The 23716-nt window shown below is 30.7% G+C and overlaps 1 protein-coding gene across 3 annotated transcripts in view; it reads right to left on the reverse strand.

The window, feature by feature from the left end:
- Window positions 1-23716, reverse strand: part of LOC129948371 (bumetanide-sensitive sodium-(potassium)-chloride cotransporter) — a 293982-nt gene that overhangs the window by 145916 nt on the left and 124350 nt on the right. For all 3 annotated transcript variants that reach the window (XM_056059342.1, XM_056059344.1, XM_056059343.1), the window contains exon 3: window positions 3607-4022. In XM_056059342.1, coding sequence (XP_055915317.1) covers window positions 3607-3827 — 221 coding nt within the window. In that variant the 5' untranslated portion in view covers window positions 3828-4022. The remainder of the gene's footprint in view (window positions 1-3606; window positions 4023-23716) is intronic.

A 23716-nucleotide genomic window follows, 5' to 3' on the forward strand; every position in this document is an offset into this window, starting at 1 on the left:
CCTATAATAAGAGATTGTCAATTTTTTATTAAGTTGCCTTTAAATTCCTGAAACTCGCCTTCAATTCCATCTTATTTTTATCACATAAATAGTGATCTTTGGGGTGATTTTACTTACGAAATATAGGAACTTAATTATCTACTAGTATTGCGTTCGTAAAAAAATTCAACTGGAGCTTTAAATCAAACATGACAATAAGATGGTAGAACAGTCGAAAAAGTGGGTCATTCGATTCCGTCCGTCCGTCTGTCCTGGGTCGATTGAGTTCAAATTGGGAAATTAAAAGAGAGGCTGGGATGCGACCCACACTGATAACTTCCCATACCGTCTGTCGATTTTTCTAGCTTAAAAAATTGTAGGTTTTCGTGTTGGGTTAAAAATGCTTTTTGTTGAAAATTTAAAAATGAACAATAATATTTTTCATATAAAAAATAGTTAAGTTTGAAAATCAAGTTTTGTTAAATATTTAAGTAGCATTTTTTAAACTATCACAAATTGCATGAATGAAATTAATTTGAGAGATATAAAGTACCGAACATCAAGTTTTACCAAATTTGCATACTATTTTTTGTAGATTTTATTTCTTTATGAAAAACGGACTGTTGGATTTTTATAAAAAAAGCTAATGAATAACTAAAATAATATTTTCTGTGAAATAAAAAAGTTTGAAGACAACGTTTTTAATTTTTGAAAAGCTATTTGAGTCGAAAGTAAATTTTTAATAAGTTTTTAGTCATTGTTTTTCTTTTACGTTAATATTTTTTTGTAAAAAAACTGTCAATTAGATTTTTCTCTTATAAGTAAAAATGGGTTGGAAGCCAATATCTCATAGTTTATATACACACGCACGCACATACATCTTTCTAAACATCTTTTATTTCGACTCTAGGGACCTTGAATTTATTGCAATGGGTCCAATTTGTCGAATTGACAATTTTGACATTTCTCGACGTTTCAAGGTCTCTAGAGTCGAAATGAAAGATTTTTATAAAGATGTCTGCGTGTGCGTGTGTACGTAAGTTCGTACGTCCGTACGTTTACGACGTCTTTTTCGTCGTCCATAGCTCAAGAACCAGAAGATATATCGACTTAAAATACATTTTGTTATACAAATAATAAGGAAGAAAGATGCAGAAAGGGCTCTCAAAAAAAAAACATATAAAAAAAGCTGAACATTTTGGTTAACCCTAAATATGTTACGAACCAAAAACGCTAGAGACTTGAATTAAATTTTATATAATATATTGTAACGTGATATCAAAGAAAAAAATTTGTCACCTCCATATTTAACGACTAAAATATGATTTCATATCCAAAACAATTTTTTGTAACGAAGAATAATGTTTTTGACGTTTGATAGAATTTTGATAAAAACTGAATTGACAGTTTTTTTTTATAAAAAATAAAAATCTAAAAAAAAACATTACTCAAAATTGATTAAAATTGAATATCGATTCAAATATCTTTTCAAAAAATTAAAATTTAGGCTTCAAACTTATTTTATCTTATAAAAAATATTGTTTTCAACATTCTGAAAAATGTTGAGAAAAATCCAATTGACAGTTTTTTTACAAAAAATAAAATCCTAAAACAAACATTAATAAAAGTTGGTAAAAATTTATTTTCGACTCAAATATCTTTTCAAAACTTTGAGATATTGGCTTTAATTTATTAAAATATTGTTGTCAACATTCAGTAAAATTTAAAAAAAAAATCGAATTGACAGTTTTTTTACAAAAAATTAAAAACCGAAAAAATATTAACAAAAGTTGGTAAAAATTGATTTTCGACTCAAATATCTTTTCAAAAATTTAATTTTCACTCATAAGAAATATTGTTTTCACCATTAGGACAAATTTTGAGAAAAATCGAATTGACAGTTTTTTTTACAAAAAATAAAAACCTAAAAAAATTTAACAAAAGTTGGTAAAAATTGATTTTCGACTCAAATATATTTTCAAAAATTGGAATATTGGCTTCAAACTAATTTTATCTAATAAGAAATATGGTTTTCAACATTCGATAAAATTTTGAAACATATCGAATTGACAGTTTTATTACAAAAAATAAAACTCTAAAAAAAACAATACTAAAACTCGGTAAAAATTAAGTTTCGACTCAAATAGCTTTTCAAAAATTATATTTAAAAAAAAAATTAAATTTACAAAAAATATTACGCAAATTTGGTTAAAATTGATACGATTACATATAGACAAACTTTTAAGCAAGACAAATCGACAGACGGGATGGGAAGTTATCAGTGTGGGTCGCATCCCAGCCTCTTTTTTTAATTTTTAGAGAAATAATGTACTTAAATGCACCTTATTCATAAATAATGGAGACAATTATTTTTGCCTCTTTATAATTTATAAGCCTTTTTGACTCCTTTAAGATCAAAATATTTTGTAGCTTTTACGAGTAAACATAGTAATTACTGAAAACGATAGTAATAATAGACTCCTAAAAATTGAGTTAAAAGAATCGCGAAAATTCTTAATATCAGACCGTCCCTCTATTTCAGGGTTTTTGAATTTTGAATCGTTCTTCGCATTATTAGAAGTGAAAACAATAAAAGTTTATATTATTTTTGGCAAAAAATCTACGTTTCAAAAAAATTTCTCACGTTTCTGCGTGAAATGCACCTAAAACTCCTAAACTATTGCGTTTTATCTCTTAAAGATTGCATTTTTAGAAAATTGCTTTCATGTTGGGAGCCGTTTAAATTAAATAGTTAGATCATACCTTGCTGGACAATAGTGTTTTAAAATAATTGTATAACTAAAGTTGGCATTTTTGCCCTTAAAAGATGTAAATTTAAGGTTAAGATACCCATTATGTTATTTCAATTGTCAGCCTCCTTTGCACGACATTAAACAACATTTTTAAGCGGTGAGTAAAACCTCGTCTACATGTTAAGAGTATTAAACTACCCCCCCCCCCCCCCTGATTAAAAGTCTGTTTGGTGATCACGACTTGGACAATATATGATTTCCAACAAGACGGAACAACAAGCTTAATAACATGCTCTATTAGGGCTATGTAGCGTTTAACCTTTTGGCACCGGCAATTCAACCACAAAGATCCTGCTATTTAACTCCATTTGTTTTGTTATGTGTATTTCGTTTAAGCTTAACATTCAAGACCGAAAATTAATGACCTTGTATGAACTTTTGATATTCCAATAATACAAGCATCAGATTTAGTATTCTCCATTTCCAATTTTGTGGTATAGCATTTGACAAATCAGTAAATATTGCGCACTTCGAAAAGAAAATCTTTCGGTTCATTTTTCATATAAAATAAATCAACAAATCAACACAATTCGAACAACATCACAGATAAGTTATTTAGGTAAACAACTTTTGAAGTTCACTTTGCCATTGGACAGATATACGATATATTCCCTCGATTGATTTGCTGTATTTCATATAAAATCCATCTTCTAAGCCGAGATTCTTGAAAATTCATATTTATATAATGTACTTTTGACGCTTGGTGTTGCCTACATCCTTTGCGAACTCTTGAAAATTCAACTGAATTTCAATGCGAATATTTATTTATTCAATTATGTTTCTCGTAATAAACAAAACAAAAAAAAAACATTACCTTTGAGTTCGTGGTTGTTGAGGTATTTGCGAGGTGTCTTCATTAAAATGGTCATCCTCTAAAGTTTCCCCATCGATGTTTGTCAACCGTCTGTAAACTTCATGTGGCACATCTTCCTTGCCACTGTCCTTATCATTTTTTTTATGATTCACCGGATTGACTTGAAAACGCGTAGGTCTATCCACCGCCGAACCTAACTCAAACGATGTAGGTTCTGTCATTTTAGAAACTACTATCGATATGCGTATCGTCGGATTTGCCAATTAAAAAAGCTTCGAATAGAAACGATATTACAAAAAAAATCGAAAAAGCACTAAATTCACAATTCAACACTTTTCTTTCTTTTCCGAAAACACCCTTAGTTTGTCCGAGTTGTCATTCAATTAAGTTGCAAACATAAGCTTTTTATTATAGACCTGCAATTAAACAAAGAATAGAAAACAATTAATAAATAAATAAAAAAATGTAAAAAAATACGAACTTGTTACATATAAAAAGGAAAAAGATTTTTATCAAAAATTCGATTATTTTATATGCATGTTGAGAGTCCTTAAACTGAATGGTTTGAATTTTCTTATTAACGGCGCAGCGGCGGCGTTGTTAAATTTTGAAATTAAACTTTAAGCTGATATGGGGAAACAAAGGGAATTCCCTGGAATAAGAGTGCAATAACAGTAAATTGAAATAACGCGACGAACGTGCTAATCTTCGGCAAACCTTGGTACTATAAACTAAAACATTCCCATCATGTAGCATAATATGTAACCTAAGCCACACACTGCTACTTGTGGTCTTTGTTAGGAAAAGTGTTTAGGTACACTTGAAGAAATAAATAAAACAATGTTTTAAGTATTTTTTCGATTAGTAACAGAATAAAGATAAATTGTTTTTAATTAACTAATAATTAATTTGAAGTACTTGACACTTTAAGACGTATGAATAAAACGTAAGTGCTCTTCAGAATGGGGTCTCAGTAAATTAAGCTTAGCAGTTGTCATAAAAATCCTTCTTAATTATTATTTTATTTAGAGAAATTGAGCTTTGAGGTTCTGCATTTTGTTGATATGACTCATGAAATTAAAATTCTGGTCTTGGTGTCGTTAAAATTCAAAAAACAGCGGTCTTGTTTCGCTTTGATTGTATGCTTTTAGACCATGAAAAAAATATTTTATTCATTGGACAACAAAGCTTATTTGGTATTTTAATATTTTTTCAAAGTTCATCCAAGAACTGTATTGTGTTTCCTGAGTGAACTAAATATGGAAAAGTTTTTTTTTTTGTCAACCTTTCAAATTTCGGTTCGTCTGGGATTAACTTTATAAAGTATAGTCTCGTCTTCTGGTGTTTTAACACTTAAGAACACCGTCAATTTAAATTCACAGGCATATCATATGAAGTTATGTTGAATACCATTTTTATGAATTTAGTAAAGGAGAGACCAAACTTATGAAGCATATTCAAGGTAAGGACGGAAATGGTAATTCTATAACGGAAGAGTAACATTGGGATCATTAAATTACTTAGCCTAGCGTTTTATAACATCAAGCATAGAGCTTGCTTTATTGATAATAAGATTAATGTGATGTTTAAACTCATGTTGGAACAGAAATGAACGCCTAAATCTTTAAAATTGAAGACGTGACAGAGTTTGTGCTCAAGAAGACTACTATAAAGTACACTGACGATTCGTTTTTTACTGAAACTTATCGTCGGGTATTTTGATGGTTGAGATTTTTTCCTACTCCAAAATGTAAAACTATCAATATCAGCTTCTTAAAAATAAGATCTTCATATCATCAGCAAAATTAAAAGTTCCACCTGAGCGCAAAACATGGCGTTACATCGTGATGAACAGAATAAGGCCAATATGGATGGCTTCCCTGAGAAACACCAGATTGAAAAACAAAAGATTCTGATAGAAAATATCTAAATTTTACTTGATATGATCTATTTTAAGATTTGATCCAAGCCAAGCAACCCTACAGCTTAAATATTGAACAAAAAAATGACGTGGCTTAGTTGGTCAAAAGCTTTAAAAATGTAAATGTATACACAGTTAACTTCATAACCTTGTTTCAAAGCGTTTGAACATTTGTTTGAGAACGTGAGAAGATCTTAAGTGGTTGATCATTTTCTCATAAATCCATGTTGATGTTTTTGCTAAAAAAAATTGAGCCATCACTCACAAACAACTTTAACAAAAGTTTAGGAATGCAAAGTAATTTTGCTATAGACCTGTAGCTTTTAATGTCCGCCTTGTCACTTTTCTTGAAAATTACGTCTTCCATATACAAGCAAGCTTTCTTTTTGTTAGGAAAAGTTTAAATATGAATGTTAAAGGGTTCATAAGTATTTGTATACTTTTTTATACTATCCATTCTAAATGGAGGTTCTAGGACCTTATTCTGTAGAATACTAGATTGCGAAAAGAAGTATAAGCTATTAAATTACACTTCATCAACTATTTCAGAAAATTGGTTGAGAAAGCGTTACCGACAGTTTTAATTAATTAATGAAGAATCTAGGTAGTTTCATTAAATTGGCAATTTTATCCTTTAAAGTGGTGCACATATAAGTTTAACATAAAACCAGAATATAAAGAATTAAAAATAGTTTAAATTTATTAAAAAATTCAATATAAAAAAGTAAGCTGAAGATAGGGTGTTGAGATAACTTGTTGACTAAAAAGGATATCTTATTGTATTGCTAAAATTCATACTTTTTCACAGATTTCTTTTATCTTCCAATACTCTCAATCATTTCAATTTAAAAATAAAAATCGACAACAAATTATTTTTTAAAAAAGTCAAAAAGTCTTGAATCAGAAGAAATCAATAACTTACGTGTGTTGACTTATAAGGGGAACAAAAACATGATTACGATAGACTGCAGATGTAATCTTAAATGAAAAACTGAAATTAATATTCTTTTTTTTAAACGTTTTTAAATATAATCATCAAATTTTACTTTGATTTTTGTTCAGTGTAGTTTTCAATAACTGCTAAAGTAGGTTAAGTTTAAGTGGGTGGTTGTTGTATTGAACTTGGGACTGTGGGACTATGTCGATGGGCGAAAAAGGGGTTGTTTTAATGTTGATACCTTAATATAACTAGATTGAAGGTGAAACAGTGTTTTCAAGAGTGAATATCTAGCTGTGCGAGTATATATATGCATAGGTATACAATTTTGTGTGATAAGAATAATATTGAAGGGAATTCTAGTAAGTGGAAATGAGCTCGTAACAAGAAGCAAAAAAAAAGAAAATAAAGAAGAAGAAAAAAATTTGTCTCATAAACTAGAAGAAACCTTTATTACGTGTGAATTTTGGGGTTTGTTGTTTGAATATCATAAAAGTTGATAGAAAAATAATTAAGCAAAAAATATGTAGGTATCGGTTTTTTTCTTTTCTGTTCGTTCTATAAATTCATAGACTTTCAGGAATTCTGTAGCTTAATTCATTCATCCTAAATATATAACACTTTTATGGTACTTTTACTCTGAGTAAAAAGAAAAGCTCAATAACAATTTTGTTTTTAATTGAAATTTGATATTATGTAAAGAATTTAAGAAGGTGTTTCTTTTTTATATATAATAAACAATGAACAACTTTTTGATTGGATTAATATAAACTTCTACCCTTTTAAAAGGTGGTTAGAGATTTCAGTGGCTCCTTATCGATACCCATCAGATTTTGTTAAATTGTGTGAGTTAGTGGTGTGGCGACAGCGTTTTAAAGGGGTGTTAAAATTAAAATTATATGAACAAAATAATATAGGATTACAGTTTCCTAAACCGTCTTTGGTACCCTATCAGAATAACATTAAATAGTGTTTTTTTTGTTTAGTTTTAATTTTAAGCCCAGTTTTCTTTAAAAAAATTGTGTATCATGACGTTAAAAACTTAAATTTGTTTAAATATATCGGACAACGCTAAACCACCGTCAAAGCAGCTTAAAAACGTAAATGACAAAACGTAACGGACAAAGATCAACATGGTTTACAAAAACATTAACAATCTTTCTCACGATATCATAATATTGACGGACACATGGCTAAACAACTCTATCTCGGACTCGGAGCTTTTTGACTCCTCCTGACATGGCTTCACCTCATATGCTATCAAATAGCAATAAACTAGAATTCAACTTTAGTAGGTGTAATTTTGAAAACCTTTTCAAATTATAACGTGTTTTGATTTTCACGTTAAAAACTTAAAAAACAAAAGGAACAAAGCTTGGATAAAGTATAATCATTCAAGAATTGATGATGATTACAGGACGTTCATTATAATAAAACAACTTTTCACTGACTATTCTAACATCCTATATGGTGACTACATTCGGAAAATTGAATTAAACCTTAAAAATAATAATGATAGTTTTTGGAAATTTGTTAATCGTAAGAAGAAAACATGTGGGTACCCTAACTTAATGACTCATTCGACATCAAATAGTAATAAGGCGAGAATAATTGCGAACATGTTTGCAAACTACTTCAAAGATGCTTTTGTAGATCATAATACTATTAGTTTTCCTAACACATCTACCACTGTTATGAATTTTCCCCACTTAAATTCTATAAATTTCGTTATTAGTGAAGATTTTGTCCTTAATAGTATCCTACAACTTGACAAAGGTTTTAGTCCTGTCCCGACGATGTACCATCATCAATTTTAAATAAATGTGCTGCGTATTTAGCTATGTGTATTTTTTAACACGTCTTTAAGTAACTCACTTTTTCCTTTTATCTTGAAGAGCTCCTTCATAATACCAGTACACAAAAAGGTCCTAAAAAAACAAATAATGAACTACCGACCTATTGCTAAACTATCTGTGATACCTAAACTGTTTGAGTCCATTGTTCACTTTACGTCCTTTTGTTTCCATATTTTTGAAAAACGTAATGAGCGTTCAAGTTAATTTGTTGTGAATTCCGGTGTCCCCAGGGTAGTCACCTTGGTCCTATTCTATTTGTTTTGTTTATAAATGACTTGGTTTCGATTACACAAAATTTATCTGTCCTAATATTTGCTGATGACACTAAAATTAAAAAAAAAAAAATTAACTCTACATCTGACTGTCTTCTCTTGCAAGAAGACCTAATATTATTCCGGGAATGGTGCAATAATAATCGTCTTGTTTTAAATGTTGACAAATGCAAAACCATGAGTTTTACACGCAAAAAAGTTCCAATCGTTTTTAGTTACATGTTTGATTCTTGTCCTTTAAGTAGAGTATATGTATTTTCTGACTTAGGTGTTGTCTTAGATCCTAAACTGACATATAATGAACATATTAACTTCATAGTTAAAAAACCAAATAGAGTTCTGGGGTTTATTAACAGATTTGGCCGTGATTTCTGTGATCCATACTTAAAATTACTTTTTGTTTCATTTGTGAGACCAGTCCTGGAATATGGTTCTACAGAATGGTCACCTTACTACACCTCACAAGACTCGAAGCTATTCAGAAAAGATTTATGCGTCTTTTTCTACGATCATTAAACATTACCGCCATATTTACTTTGTCTCATAAATCCGCCATTCTTCGACAAATCATAGGATGTACTTACAGTACTTGTTTTATCGTTGGAATAATAAACGGACACATTTCATCACCATCAGTTCTTGGTAGTTTTAACTTTAGCTTTAGTCGTTCCAGTATACGACTCCAGAAACCATTGAATACTGATTTTATAAGATCAAACTATGTTGTACATAGCCCTGTTAGGTTTTATGTTATAATGTACTCGTAGCTGGTCTTGCAAATAAATCAATTTTATGTAACTTTTTTTAAATATAATCTGAATTTTAAATCGTCTTTTTTTATGAAACTTTTATAATATCTGAACAAATCCAATACTATGAAAAATTCAAAAGCAATTAAAACTCAAAACTTCGGCAGAGCAAGCGGGGGGTGTTTATTTGGGTATAATAAAGGTATAGAGTCTGTACACCATCTACAATTTATAAACTACTCGTATAATGAAACTACCATTCTACGAGGTATATTTCAAGCTGAAATTGTCAATTTTTGAAGAATTTGAGCTGAGTAATTTCATATTGATGTCAGAATAGGATTGAGGGGTTCAGTAGATATTGGGGCAGTACCACAGCAGTCAGTCACTGATTCTAGAAGATCAAAAGATTCTACAACTGACAGAAACTGCAATGCATTTGTTGAGTTTCTGGGAGTTTCTTAATGGGAGAAGCTTTGGTGATACCAGTGGAAAATTCACATTCGTATCAAGTAGAGGATCATCAGTCATTGACTATTGTTGTTCATCTTACAATTCGGAAGGAATAATTAAAGATTTTTCTGTAGGCTGTAAGACATACTCTGACCACATGCCCTTAATTCTAAAATTAAAGTCATCTGAAGACATCCCTAGTAATACGACAATGCAGTTACTTCCAAGGCTGAAGTGGGTATAAAGAAAACTTCCAGATTACATAAGGAAGCTAAACGAAGTTATACCTCAGTAGACCAAGTCTACAACCTTTCTTGTATCGTCTAAAGCTTTACGCTTGCTTCGTAGATTTGTCAGAAACGTTCGACAACATTAACAGTTAAACTTTGTTTTACAATTTATCAAAGATAGGCGTCTCTTCAAAACTGGTGTTTATTGTACAAAGATACGACTGCTACAGTCTGTGATGGAACTAGTACGTCTAGCTTCTTCCAGACATAACGAGTCAAACAAGGATGCGTACTGAGTGCCCTTCTATTTGTACTTTTCCTAAACGATCTACAGTTAGAATTTCCAAATAAATGTTTTGTTATATGCGGACGACATAGTTCTTCTTTCTGACAGACCTAGTACCCTACAATCGATCATCGATAGCTTTGGCAGATATTGCAAAATTTGGAACCTCGCTGTCAACTTAGAAAAGTCTGAAATAGTAATTTTTAGAGCAGTAGCTGAAAATGGTATTTCAACAATGGTGAGATAAAAATAACTAATCAATATAAATATCTTGGCGTTTACTTCTCTCACAACATGTCCTAGTCATATCACTTAACAAAAAGACTTACATCATCGAAAAATTCAATCAACTTGACATGGTCGTAATTTGTAAAGAACAAATTTGTTACTCACTCTGCTAAATATAAAGTCCACGATGCAGCAACAAAGTCAATAATGCACAAGTGTAGGGATGCTAGGAACACATTCAAACTGAAAAACTACAACGTTTCTTCGTCAAAAGATGCTTTGGTCTGCCTGATAATACGCCTAATTTTGCAATACACACAGAAACTGGTCTTCCAAAAGCTTTTCTAAGTACATTAAAGATACATCTGTCATACATACGTATAGAGTGATGTTAATGCCACGTAACCGCTTACCGCATATTCTCTATAAAACAGTCATCGACAAAAATATTTATTGGGCCCAGGATTGGTCAGGCCTTTTCCAAGAGATAGAGATTGATTTCAGTCCCAAAACTCCAGTTTCAGAATGGAATCAAATACACAAATTGCTGCTGACAAAGCTAGTAGAAAAGCATTGGGGCGATTTTACCAGCAATGCAATGAAGTCACAGTTTCACGATGAATATTGTATGCGGAAGTCCCGAATTACTTTGAAGATAACAATGTCCGTGACATGGCCAGCTTAATCTTCAAATCAAGGTGCGGTCTTTTGAACTTAAATGCTAAAGCTATGCACTCTATGTAATCAGGATACGACAGAAAATACTTACCACTTCATTGATGTGTGCCCCACATTTAGAGGATACCGACAAAAATATCTTGGAAATGTTACTTTACATCGGCCAACATTCCTAAACATTTTAAATGGATCTTGCTACCCAAAACTCTACATTTTTTTAAAAGACTCACTTAAATATCGAAGTTTATAAACGAATTTTGTTAAAACTTGCTAAGCTTTGCTTTAATTTAATTAACACATTTTTTTAAAACCTGACAGACGACTTAAATTCATACTTAATTTTGAGTACCAGCCTTATAATGTTTTTGTTAAATTTTTGGAAATAAAATTGTATTATCTATTTATCTATTGTAGCCCCTTAATCAATTAATTGAAATCTATAGTAAATATCACTCTTGTATTAATTCACCAAATGATAATATAAAAAGCATAAAAATAAAAATTAACATTTTTCAACAGTCTAGTTTAAGGTTTTAGAATTTAAGTAAACATTAAGATTTGTTAACGTTAGTATTAAACGAATCATAAATAAATGACAGTAAAATAATTTAGATTTTATTAGTGTCTTGAAGTTCCAACACTTTCGTCGATACGAATTTCATTTAGGGACATTTTTTGGATTCAGCCGTAAATCCTATAGTTTGACTCCAAAACCCTATCATCTGATTTGTCTGTTTGGTATCTTTTTGATTTACCGAATTCTTCCGTAAATTAATATTATTTTCGGGATTGTTCTTAAATTTTTCAATTTTATGTAAATTTTGTCCGTTTTTTTGCTAAATTCTTCCGTCATTTGCAGGTGAAGTCTATGATTTGCCATGGAGGCATCTACTTAGTAAGATTTGGCCGTAGTTTGGAATATTATAGATTCATTATAAAAAAGCAGAATAGACTCTTGAAAAGACAACAAATGGTTTGGAAGCTCTTCTTTAAAATGAAGATTACACTTAAATGTATCAATTAATTTTCCCGGCACTTGAACCTTTCAACCCTGTTATCAATTCCTTTAACACTTTAATGCATATCATTTTCTTAAGTGTAATTGAATTACTTTTTAATTCCCAAAGTTCTTCCAAAAGTCGCCTAAACCATAAACTCAACTAAAAGCTTATGAAGCTTTTAGTTGAGTTTATGGTGCGCATAAAAGTCCATCTTTGTAGATCGATTCATAGCCATATTTACTCTCTTATACGATATATGCATTTAATTAAGGCCGAACCTTGCCACCTTTCTGCCCTTCATCTACTTAGAACATTTTAGCAAAAATGTTGGCCTGCATAATAGTTTAAACCGGACTGACCATACATTTTGTGGATTATTAAGACAAACATTTTAATAAAAATGAAAGCTGTGATATATTTACAAGAAAATCCAAAAACTCGACTTAAATAGTAAATTTGATGTTTCATATTTATCCTCACTAAAAAGTCAGAACCAAGATAAACATAAATGGTACACTTTTCGGTAATTACTTATTTGGTTCATTAATATACTACCGTCTGAAATAATTTGTATTACTCTTTCCTGAACATAAAAATGACGAATATAACTTATTTTTATTATCTTGCTAGCAAACTTTTCTCACTATAAAAATAATAATTTATTGGATCATGATTGCTCATAAAGTAAGCTCTGATTAAAACTGCAAAAGTTAGTTCTGCCAAGAGAACAGAAGTTACGTGCTTCGTACCCAATATGGAGCAATTATTTGGAATTATGGTTGATGTTGATAAACCATCTTTCTATACCCGCAACCCGCACCTATAAAGGTTATGTATGTCATGTATAATATTTTAATATTTCAATTAGAAGTTATAAAAGAGGCGACAACTTTGTTTGCATCAGATTTTGTTATACTCCATTAAAAAAAGGTTTTCCTTTTTGCACGCTTTGATTTAATTTTCGAGGTAAACACCGTAGGATTTTCCATTATGTTATGTGTTAATACAATACACAAGAAAAATATCTATGTAGGTATATGGTAAATGTTTGCATAATTTATGTAGAAAATGTTTCTTTTTTTATAATGAGGGAAGAGGAGGCTTTGAAAATCTAAAAATAGACACAGCCCTATCTTTAAGCAATGTTGATGTTAAGAAGAATCTTGTTATCTCATTTTCCATTAAAACATTTATACAGTATACACTTAACACTTAAGAGAACTTTCAGCTGTTGTCACGACTGTTTGTAAAGTTATTAAATAACTCTTGATACTTTTAAAATTAAATTAATTAACGATTGTGACGTACTATAAACTTTTAAACAGAGTTTAAACTCCTTTTACACATATCCACAAATGTTTATAGTACATACAGGTAAAAAAAAACATAATTTGAAGAAATATAAAGTTCACTACTAAATCGCACGAGCTTGCTCCTGTATCCAAAGACTCTGTTTACAATTTTTTTTTTTTTTATTTCTTTATTCATCAATAGATTCATAATCTGTTGACTACAATTTAATTATAATTTATCATTATACATCATTAAAAAAGTTTAGAGCAATACTCTTAAACATATCCCTATTCATTTGAAGGTCGACTTCACTATGAATTAAATTAAAAAGAGACATTTTACGAGTTATGGGTTCATTAAGTCCATAGTTAGTCCTGTGACTAGGAATTAAAAAAAGAACATCCCTATTTCTTAGATGTCTCTCAGGAACATAAAAAGATATAAGAGCTAGTAAGTCCGGATATTTTATTTTACCATTGAGTATGTCCTTGATAAAAAGAACCCCAAGGGTATCTCTACGGCTTTTTAAAGATTTTAAAGCTATCAGTGTGCACCTAGAGCCATAATTGGGAAAACCATCTGTCTCAGGAATTTTGATAAAAAGGAGACCAAATAACACAACAGTATTCCAGTATGGGTAATATTAAAGATATATAAATCGTTTTCAGAGTATAACTATCTTTAAATACCCCCGTGTTGCGTTTTAAAAAACCTAGCAACGAATTCGCTTTTGAAATAATTAAATGTATGTGTTCAGAAAAATAAAACTTAGTGTCAAAAATAACACCAAGGTCCTTTATTTCACTCACGGTTGAAAGACTTTCATTGCCTAGACTGTTACTGAACAGCACTTTAGATGTTGTACGAGAAGCTCTAAATATTTTACATTTAGAGATATTGAGCTCGAGATGATTATATTTACACCAATTAAAAAACGCATCTACATCTTTTTGAAAGCTAACACAATTTTCAACTGAAGAAATTTGGGAATATAGTTTCAATTCATCTGCGAACATCAAACAATTAGAGAATTGCAGACAGTTCGGAATGTCATTGACGAAAAGATTGAAAAGGAGGGGTCCCAAATGACTTCCCTGAGGCAGTCCAGATAAGACTTCAATAAAAAAGGATTGATTGCCTTCGATTTTAACAATCTGTTTTCTATTTGACAAATAAGATTTTAACCATTTAAGAAAACCGAATCTGAATCCCATCCTCTCCAACTTTCTTAATAGATATCTATGATGGACTCTATCAAACGCTTTCACAAAATCCGTGTACAGAACATCGACCTGCATTCTTTTTTCCAAAGCAGATAAACAAAAACTTGTAAACAGACACAAATTCTTAGTAGTGAGTGGAGCGACCAGATATTATGTCTTTCACCGTGAAACTAACTACTAAGTCTATTGAACACCAACTTTTCAAAAAGTTTTGGAATCGCTGAAAGTTTTGAGACTGGTCTATAGTTCTTAATTAAGTGCTTGAGACCAGTTTTATAGAACTAGAAAATAAGTTCGTCTAAAAATTTGAATGCCATTTTTCATAAAAAAATTTCTGAAGATAATATTATTTTTGGTCGTAAAGTATACGCGGAGACAAATAAAAACATTTGATTGATTGTTTTTAAATTATACTTATTTTGTATCACACGAAGTCGTTAGCGTATGTTTGGGAACAACCAAAACTTGGTTTCGTTTACAATTTTTTTTAAAGTTCCTTCTGCGTCTTTCGATGTTATTTTCTGTAAAATAAAACTTAATTTCTTCAAAGTTACGTCGCTGCGTCGTTGCGTCGGTGTTTTAGGTCTTTTTTGTACTTTGTGTGAACGGCTCCTGTGTAAACGGACAAGTTTGGCAAGGACGCAGAATATACACATGGCTCTATACAATTCGTCCCTGTAGATGATGTCATATGCGGCTTTGAAATTGGTGGGTGACGTTTTGATGATCTTGGGTTTCTTAAAGGTTCTTCAGATAATATTTAAGAATACCCTCTGGCATATAAAATTCCCAGCATTTGGTGCTCTACGAAGAATATGCAAGTGCTCCGCGGAAATATATAAAAGAATATAAAAATTCCAAGATGGACAAGTAGCTAGTTGGGCTTCTGATCTTGTAAATTTGATCGAGGCAGTCAAATTTGAAATTCATATTTTAAATAAAATAAACACAAAATTTCGAATAATTTTTTGTTTTTTTTTCAACAGCAGCTATAGAAGACCTGCAGGCAGATTAGCGATTGAAATAGAAACAATTTTTGTTCACTTCATGCAAACTTTTGAGTAGTAGTAGTAGTAGTACGGTGAAGTTGATTTGAAGTTTCTTTTAGTGCGTGTGTTTTACTTTATTTTGTTTCTTCACTTCTGCTTTTGAAGCATATTTTGTTTGTTCAATTTCGGTTTCCATATACTTATGTGTAAGGAAAAATGACGCATTAGAGACAGCGGTGTTAGAGATTTCTAAAGGTTTTAGTTTGATAGTTTGCCTAGTACTAGTTACACGGTGATCAATGCTGCAGAAAAAATCAGTTAAAAGGAAGTACCATCATATTTAATTTTTGGATTTGCTGAGACAAGTGATAAAAACCTCAATGTGTAAATTGCGTCAAAGTGTTGCAGAACAGTGCATTGTTTCCAGCAAAAATGAAACGTCACTTTGCAGGAATTCATCCAGATTGCAAAAGCAGACCAACTGATTTCTTCTTACTTACCAAATCTCAAACCATTATTACTCAAAAACAGTGAACGAAAATGCGTTGATGGCGTCCTACTTGGTAAGCTTCATTGCTGAAAACTTAACTAATCCATGTGTTAAAGACATTGTTGAATGTGTGTTGGGTGAAAAGGCCAAAAAATTAGTTGACACCGTTTCTTTGTCAATTAGCACAATATCAAGACGTATCGGAGATTTAGCTGAGAATGTAAAAGCTACTCTTCTTTTACTAATAAAATTCACAAAATTTCGCTGGAAATGGATGAATCATTGGATGTTGCAGGGTTGGCTATCTTAATAGTATTTATGAGCCATTGCCAACTACTACAACTGGTGCTGAAATTTTGAATTTGATTGACAATTTTTTTTCTGTGAATGACCATGGGTTAAGTGAGTGAATGTATGCACGGACGCACGGTGCCAAGGCCATGGCTGAAAAAACGTTCGGTACCGTGCGTCGCAAGAACAAATCAAATTGTTTAAGGGTGCACCAGTAGCCATTGCGTTCTACACCTCAATGCCCTCGCAACGAAAAAAATGCCAGTCTCCCTTAAAGTGGTGTTGGACGAAAGCGTGAAAATAATTAACTTTATTGTATCACGGGCAAATAATACAAAGCTTTTTAATGTATTGAGTGATGACCTGGGTAGTCTACATATGTACGTCTTACCATTTTCACGCCAAAGTAAGGTGACTTTCTTACGGGAAATCACTAACGCGGCTTTTCAAAATGAGAGCTGAAGTTAGAATCTTCCTCATTGACATTGATTTAGTTATCGAAATTGGCGTATCGGTCAGATATATTTAAAAAAATAAACTATTTCAGGGAAAGGCAATAACTGTGTTCGATGCCAATGGCAAAAGTTTTTTTTTAATAAAATCCAGTTTTGGGCTTCATCTATAAAAAATCGAAACCTAGACAGCTTCCCAATGCTCGAAGAATTTAAAGGAGAAATAGATTTCGACATTCCCGATGATATTTAAAATGAGTTTCATATCCACCTAGTACGTTTGCTGGATAGCTTCATTCACTATTTTCTTTGTCGCGTTGGAAAAACCACCTTCCCTGACATAGCTGATCTACAGTACGATAATTCTTAAGGGTGAAATGTTATTGCTTGAAGCACATGAGAATTTTCTTTCTCTCTTTCTGAATGGCCAATATGCTGTATTATGCTGTTTGGTCATAATGCTGCTTGTTTTAAATTCTGTATTTCATAAAACTGAAAATTTAAAAACTGTGTATTACTATACTGTATTACTAAAACACTGCATGTAAAACAACTATACCTCTAATGTTGTTTTAAAAAAATACTATATCCTTTAAAAGTGTATTTTTACATAGTTTTTTTTATTAATTATAGAAAAAATCTACCATTCGATATATTGCATTATTAACTCCCCATAGAAAGTTATTGTAATGGGTCCGGTTTGTCAAATTGAAAATTTTGACATTTCTTGACGTTCTTGACCTATAGTCAAATTAAAGGTTTTTAGAAAGATGTCTGTGCGTGCGTGTGTACGTACGTTCGTACGTTCGTACGTTCGTACGTCCGTACGTTCGCGATGTTAATGATGAGATATCGACTTCAAATTAATTTCATTTTACAGATAATAATACAGAAAGATGAAGAAAGGGCTCTCAAGAAAATTGCGTGGCTGGTTTTTTAACCATAGCAGTTTGAAAACAAGTAGTAACCGTAGCATGATGGTTAGTGCGTTGGACTGTCATGCAAGGGGTCTTGGATTCAATCCCTGCCTGTGCCACCTTAATTTATAAAAAAAAAAATTTTCGCAAGTACTGCCTCCTGCGAGGAATTGAAAAATCCTCCAAGAGTAATTATGACAATAATTACTAATAAGTGCTTTCTCAAATTAGCCGTTCGGATTCGGCCTAAAATTGTAGGTCCCTTCCATTCCTGACAACAGTACTCGCACAAAGGAATGGTTGAGAGTTGTAAGTCACTAGGCCCTGGTTCACAAAGGACTGTTGCGCCACCCCATTTGATTTTGAGTTTGAAAACAAGGTGAACATTTTGGTTAACCCTAAATATCTGACGAACTAAAAACGCTAGAGAATTGAGTTAAATTTTATATAATATATTGTAACGTGATATCAAAGAAGTATATTTTTTTATAAATCTAAAAAATTAAAAAAAAAAAATTTGTCACCTCCAAAATTTTACAACTAAAATATGATTTCATCTCCAAAACAATTTTGTACAACGAAGAATAATGTTTTTGACATCTGATAAAATTTTGAGAAAAACCGAATTGACAGTTTTCTTACAAAAAAGAAAAACCTAAAAAAAAATAATAAAAGTTGGAAAAAATTGATTTTCGACTCAAACATCTTTTTTAAACTTTGAGATATTGGCTTTAATTTACTTTTATCTTTCAAAAAATATTGTTGCTAACATTCAATTAAATTTTAAAAAAAAATCGAATAAACAGTTTTTTGTACAATAAATTCAAAACCGGAAAAAAATTAACAAAAGTTGATAAAAATTGATTTTCGACTCAAATATCTCTTCAAAAATTTAAAATATTGGCTTCAAATTTATTTTATCTTATAAGAAATATTGTTTTCAACATTTGGTAAAATTTAAAAAAAAATCGAAAAAAAATAAAACTTTAAAAAAACAATACTAAAACTTGGTAAAAATTTACTTTCGGCTCAAATAGCTTTTCAAAAATTGAAAATATTGGCTTCAAACTTATTTTATTTCACAGAAAATATTGTTTTCAATATTCAGTAATTTTTATATAAAAATCCAACAGTCCGGTTTTTCATAAAAAATAAAATCTACAAAAAATAGTTCGCAAATTTGGTAAAAATTGATGCGAGTACATATTGACAAACTTTTAAGCAAGACAAATCGACAGACGGGATGGGAAGTTATCAGTGTGGGTCGCATCCCAGCCTCTTTTTTATATTTATTTAGAAAAACTCTATCAAATCGATCTGAAAAAATCGATGTGTACATTGAAAAGCCACTAAACAATCATAAACAAACAACTTTTAGGATTCCACAAAAGAAGCTCAAACACAAAACGTTTATTCAAAAAATATGGATACATTTTAAATGTTAAAAATGTTTTGCTAAAGTTTAGTCAATGAAAAATTGATATGATAACGTATTCTCAAAAATTTTCTTATTTTTAAATCCTGTAATTTGGCTACAAAAAATTCCGAGTGAAGTGAAAGACTTCAGCTATAATATTTTGTTTAAGAATATGCGTAACCTTGTTAATGCAAAACAAATATATTTTCAAATAAGTCATACTAAGTTTTTTAAGAAATTTTACATTTTCACCATTTTCTCATGAAAAGCGGAAACTTTTTTATTTGTATTGAAATTTATTTTAGTCAGTTTTTAACAAAAAAGAAATAAATGTTAGATACAAAATTATATCTAAACTAGGAAGTAACAATACCCGTCTTTGTTGGCATTCTATAAATAGTATAGTAGAATATTCCAAAGAAAACCCATCGACAGAAGCCAGATTTCTGAAAGAAGACCTGTCAGAATAATAATTAAAAAAAAAAAAAAACACAAATAAAAGAACGTTTTGTGAAAATCAAAACTTCAGTAAAAAAAAATAACTAAAACTAACAAAATGGAAAATTTTCAAGATGAAGGGGTAAGAAAACATCTGGAAATTGAGGTTCTATAAACAAAAAAGTTAATTTAACAATTGCTTCAAGGAGGGTGTTTGTTCGTAGACTACTACATTAACATGTGGTGTTGAAGCGAGCTTCAAGCTCCCCTTAATTCTTTAAATACGTAAATGCAATTGAAATGAGCTTGATACGACTCGGTTCCGGCCGGAAATTGAAGTCGAGTCAAAATTTGTAAAGGAAAACCAGTGTAAAGGAGTTGGTTTTACAGATAACGCATTATGGTCGGTTTATTTGCATGTTTGTGTACAAAAAATATAATTTAGTTTTGATCAAATTAAGCAAAAAAATTGCACATCGATTAGGTAGCATATTCTTAAATGGTGCTGAGCTATTCAGTTCTTCATTGTTTAACACGAATCAAACTATCTCACTTGCATTTCATAATAAACATCATTTGCATTTAAGAAAAAGCTGTCAAACTTAATTATTTTTAAATCTTCTTGTGCGGTGGAAACACCAAAATTAATTATTTAATCTAAACTAAGATAAGCCTTTTTTTTTTCATTTTCATTAACAAAACTAAATGATTGATTTTTTTCCCCAACTCAACAAACACAGCCATCGAGATAAAAATGCAATATCAATCGTACCAACATTTGAGAACGAAATCACATAAGATCCATTCGAGACTCGTATAAATGTCAAAAACCCTTCCGTAGTAAGATTCTACTTGAACTTTTATCGGTTGTTTTCATACTGTGGATATTGTTTTTGTTATTCGGGTAAAATCCTACTATACTATTGATATATTTTATAACAAAACACGGGTAATTAACGTTAAAAGCCTTTTTTAAAGTTGGCTGAGGGCAGTCATAAGCAAAGTATACCGCATGATACAAGAGCGCTATTTTGATATAATAAAATTGTTTGGCCTTTGATTGACAAAAAGTATTATAGGTTGGTAAAAAAATTCAGTGCTTTGAAAGGAACGTTTTATATCGAAAAGCTTTAAAAAATCGCTAAGGAACGCCTTTATAAAAGACATCTCTTTAAAACTAGTCATAGCAAGACAATTGCATTCTATTCTATTCTGTCTTCTCGACTACGGCAATGGGTATTAATAAGGAATGGCCTCTAGGCTACTGTTCTTTACTTACTCTCTTTTAAACTATTAGAAAGACCCAACTTCTTAACTTTTTTAAAAAATGTGAATGTGATGAATTTGGAACTGTTTTTATGCTCATTCTAAGCGAAGTTAAAGATTAATTTCTCAAGTTCTTACCCACAAAACTTAGATGATCTCAGTTTGAAATTTTTAATATTTAAACTGAAAAAAACTGAACTGTTACGATCCTTCTGCATATTTGGATCAATTACGTCTATTTTATTAAATAGATATACCTGTCTAAAATTTAATTTCATACCTAATCTCTTTGAAAGTTTTCAACATTTTCTAAATATATTGTGGCCTTGGTTTACCAAAAAGAAAAGTCAAAGTGTAAGTAACTCAAACTCAAAAATGTGCTAATCTTGAACACACAAAAAAAACATATTAAATTGATATATGTATTCACGAAAGCCTGTCATAACATTCCTCAATCAATCATCTAATTTTCTTTAATTTTAACTTCTTATATGTAACGTTTACAAAAGAAAGAAAAACCATGTGGACAATCAAAAGACACACATAATCATTGTATTCAGATGCAAGAAAAGAACAATCTAAGAAACATTGAATTTGGCACACAAATAAATTAGACACATCCCTATTTAATACAAGTCAAATTAAGTGAACAAAGCTGAAATCAACCAACAAAAAAAGTCAAAATGAGAAAGAAAAATTAAATAAAAACAACCACAAAAGATTTTCTTTAGAAAATAAGCCCGTAGCTGTTGAGCATTGTGAGTCATTTGTAAAAAGGGGTATTTCCACAATAAACTCGATCTTATATGAAAATTCTTAACTTCACTCAAGTTAAACTATGCTTATTTAACTTTGAATAAATAAAACAATAAATTAGCTTTGACAAAATAGTAACAAAATTAGCAAAACCGAATTTGAAGCATTTTTCAGTGATTTAAAAAATAATTTCCTTCCACTTTAGTTTCTACAAGAATAAGTTACTCTGAATACGTCTCTGGTAGCGAACCGTTTCCGTTCTCGGATGCAAACGATTAATCAAAATGTATCTGAAATACTTGTTCGTATGTTTTATATTAAAAAGTAGACATTTAAGCTAAGTTAAACCTGGTGAACAGTATAACAAGGCAAGAAGAAGACAATCACAGAGGACAGAATCGATAGCATTTCTTTTCATCGAAACACAAAAATAAAGCCCATGGAAGGATATGCAAATTGACTTCGCCTTAGGGAATCATCAAAACTTTGTTACGATTTGGAAACGATTTAAATTCGTGATATAGTTTTACAATATTTGTAGGTATAATTTGGTACAAAACTTTTCACATTTAAGGAAACTTTTATTGTTAAGTTAACTTCTACCTAACGTAATTTAAATGATACCTTTACATTAAACATAAAAAACAATAAGAATAAATTACAGGAAGGATATTACACGGAAAGAGAAATAACATTCTTACACGAAGAGAAATTTCCAAATTGGACTTTAACAAAAGATGTTTAAAGTTGTAACTAGTATTCAAGTTTTGGAGGAATAAACTGGTATTTTCATTTTGAGTTTTAGGAATTCTTAAAAAGTTTTACACTTTTTTGATATTTGTACCTTATGAAGTTTCAATATTTGGTCCATATTTACTGATTTCAGTTAACAATTTATATTTATTTGTATACAGCTTTTTTTAAACAAATGTCTAATATAAATGAATGTAGTAGATTTTTACTTATTGCAAGGATTTTGGTTACAAAATTTGACTTAAATTTCTATTAATTTTTCACAGATTCTTGTGCTGATACAAGTGCTGCTAATTTTAAAAAATGTAACTTTGACGCATGAACCTTCAAGCTAGCTTTACACAAGGTGAGAATAATTTCATTCAAAATATATGATAGAGTATTGAACTGTGTGGTATGGCACGTTTTTAATATATTAAATTATTTTAATTTACCATCAGCTGTCAGATTTCATTGTTTTTATATTTCACTGAGCAAAATAAACATCATTTTAACAATACGTCTTTTACCCACGCACAAGGCTTTTTTCTAAGGGAGGATAACGATAATAGGTTCATAAAGGCCATAATTGGCGTGGTGATGAGGAAGACGAAAAAGAGGGGGTCTGCGTGATGTTCTTTAGATTAGTATGAACAGGAATCTTTTCTAGAAGAAATAGTGAGTCTTTAGTACCTGCAAAGATCTGGTGTAGAAAGAGAATATCAGCGACTTCGCGGCGTTTTTGAATGGTTTAAGCGATCTTCATAGGGTGTTAGAAATAGATTATCACTCCGAGGAAGATCACGGAGTGAAAATCGAAGAAATCTGTTTTGTACATATTCAATTCTACGGAAGTGATAATTTTAACTTGACAAGCGTATTCAAGTAGAAGTTTAGCTAAGGTGGAATTTAGGGATTAAGTGACATGGGGGTTCAAGAATTCGTCAAACCAATATTTGATGAAGCCAAGGAATGAGTTGAGCTTGTTAACTTCCCATAGAAAGTTATTGTAATGGGTCCGATTTGTAAAATTGAAAATTTTGACATTTCTCGACGTCTCAAGGTCCCTAGAGTCGAAATAAAAGATTTTTAGAAAGATGTCTGTGCGTGCGTGTGTCCGTAGGTCCGTATGTCCGTATGTAAGTTCGCGACGTTTTTTTCGTCGTCCATAGATCAAGAGCCAGAAGAAATATCGATTTCAAAAAAATTTTAATATACAGATAATAAGGCAGAAA

Source organism: Eupeodes corollae, chromosome 2, assembly GCF_945859685.1.
Source record: "Eupeodes corollae chromosome 2, idEupCoro1.1, whole genome shotgun sequence".
Lineage (NCBI taxonomy): Eukaryota > Metazoa > Arthropoda > Insecta > Diptera > Syrphidae > Eupeodes > Eupeodes corollae.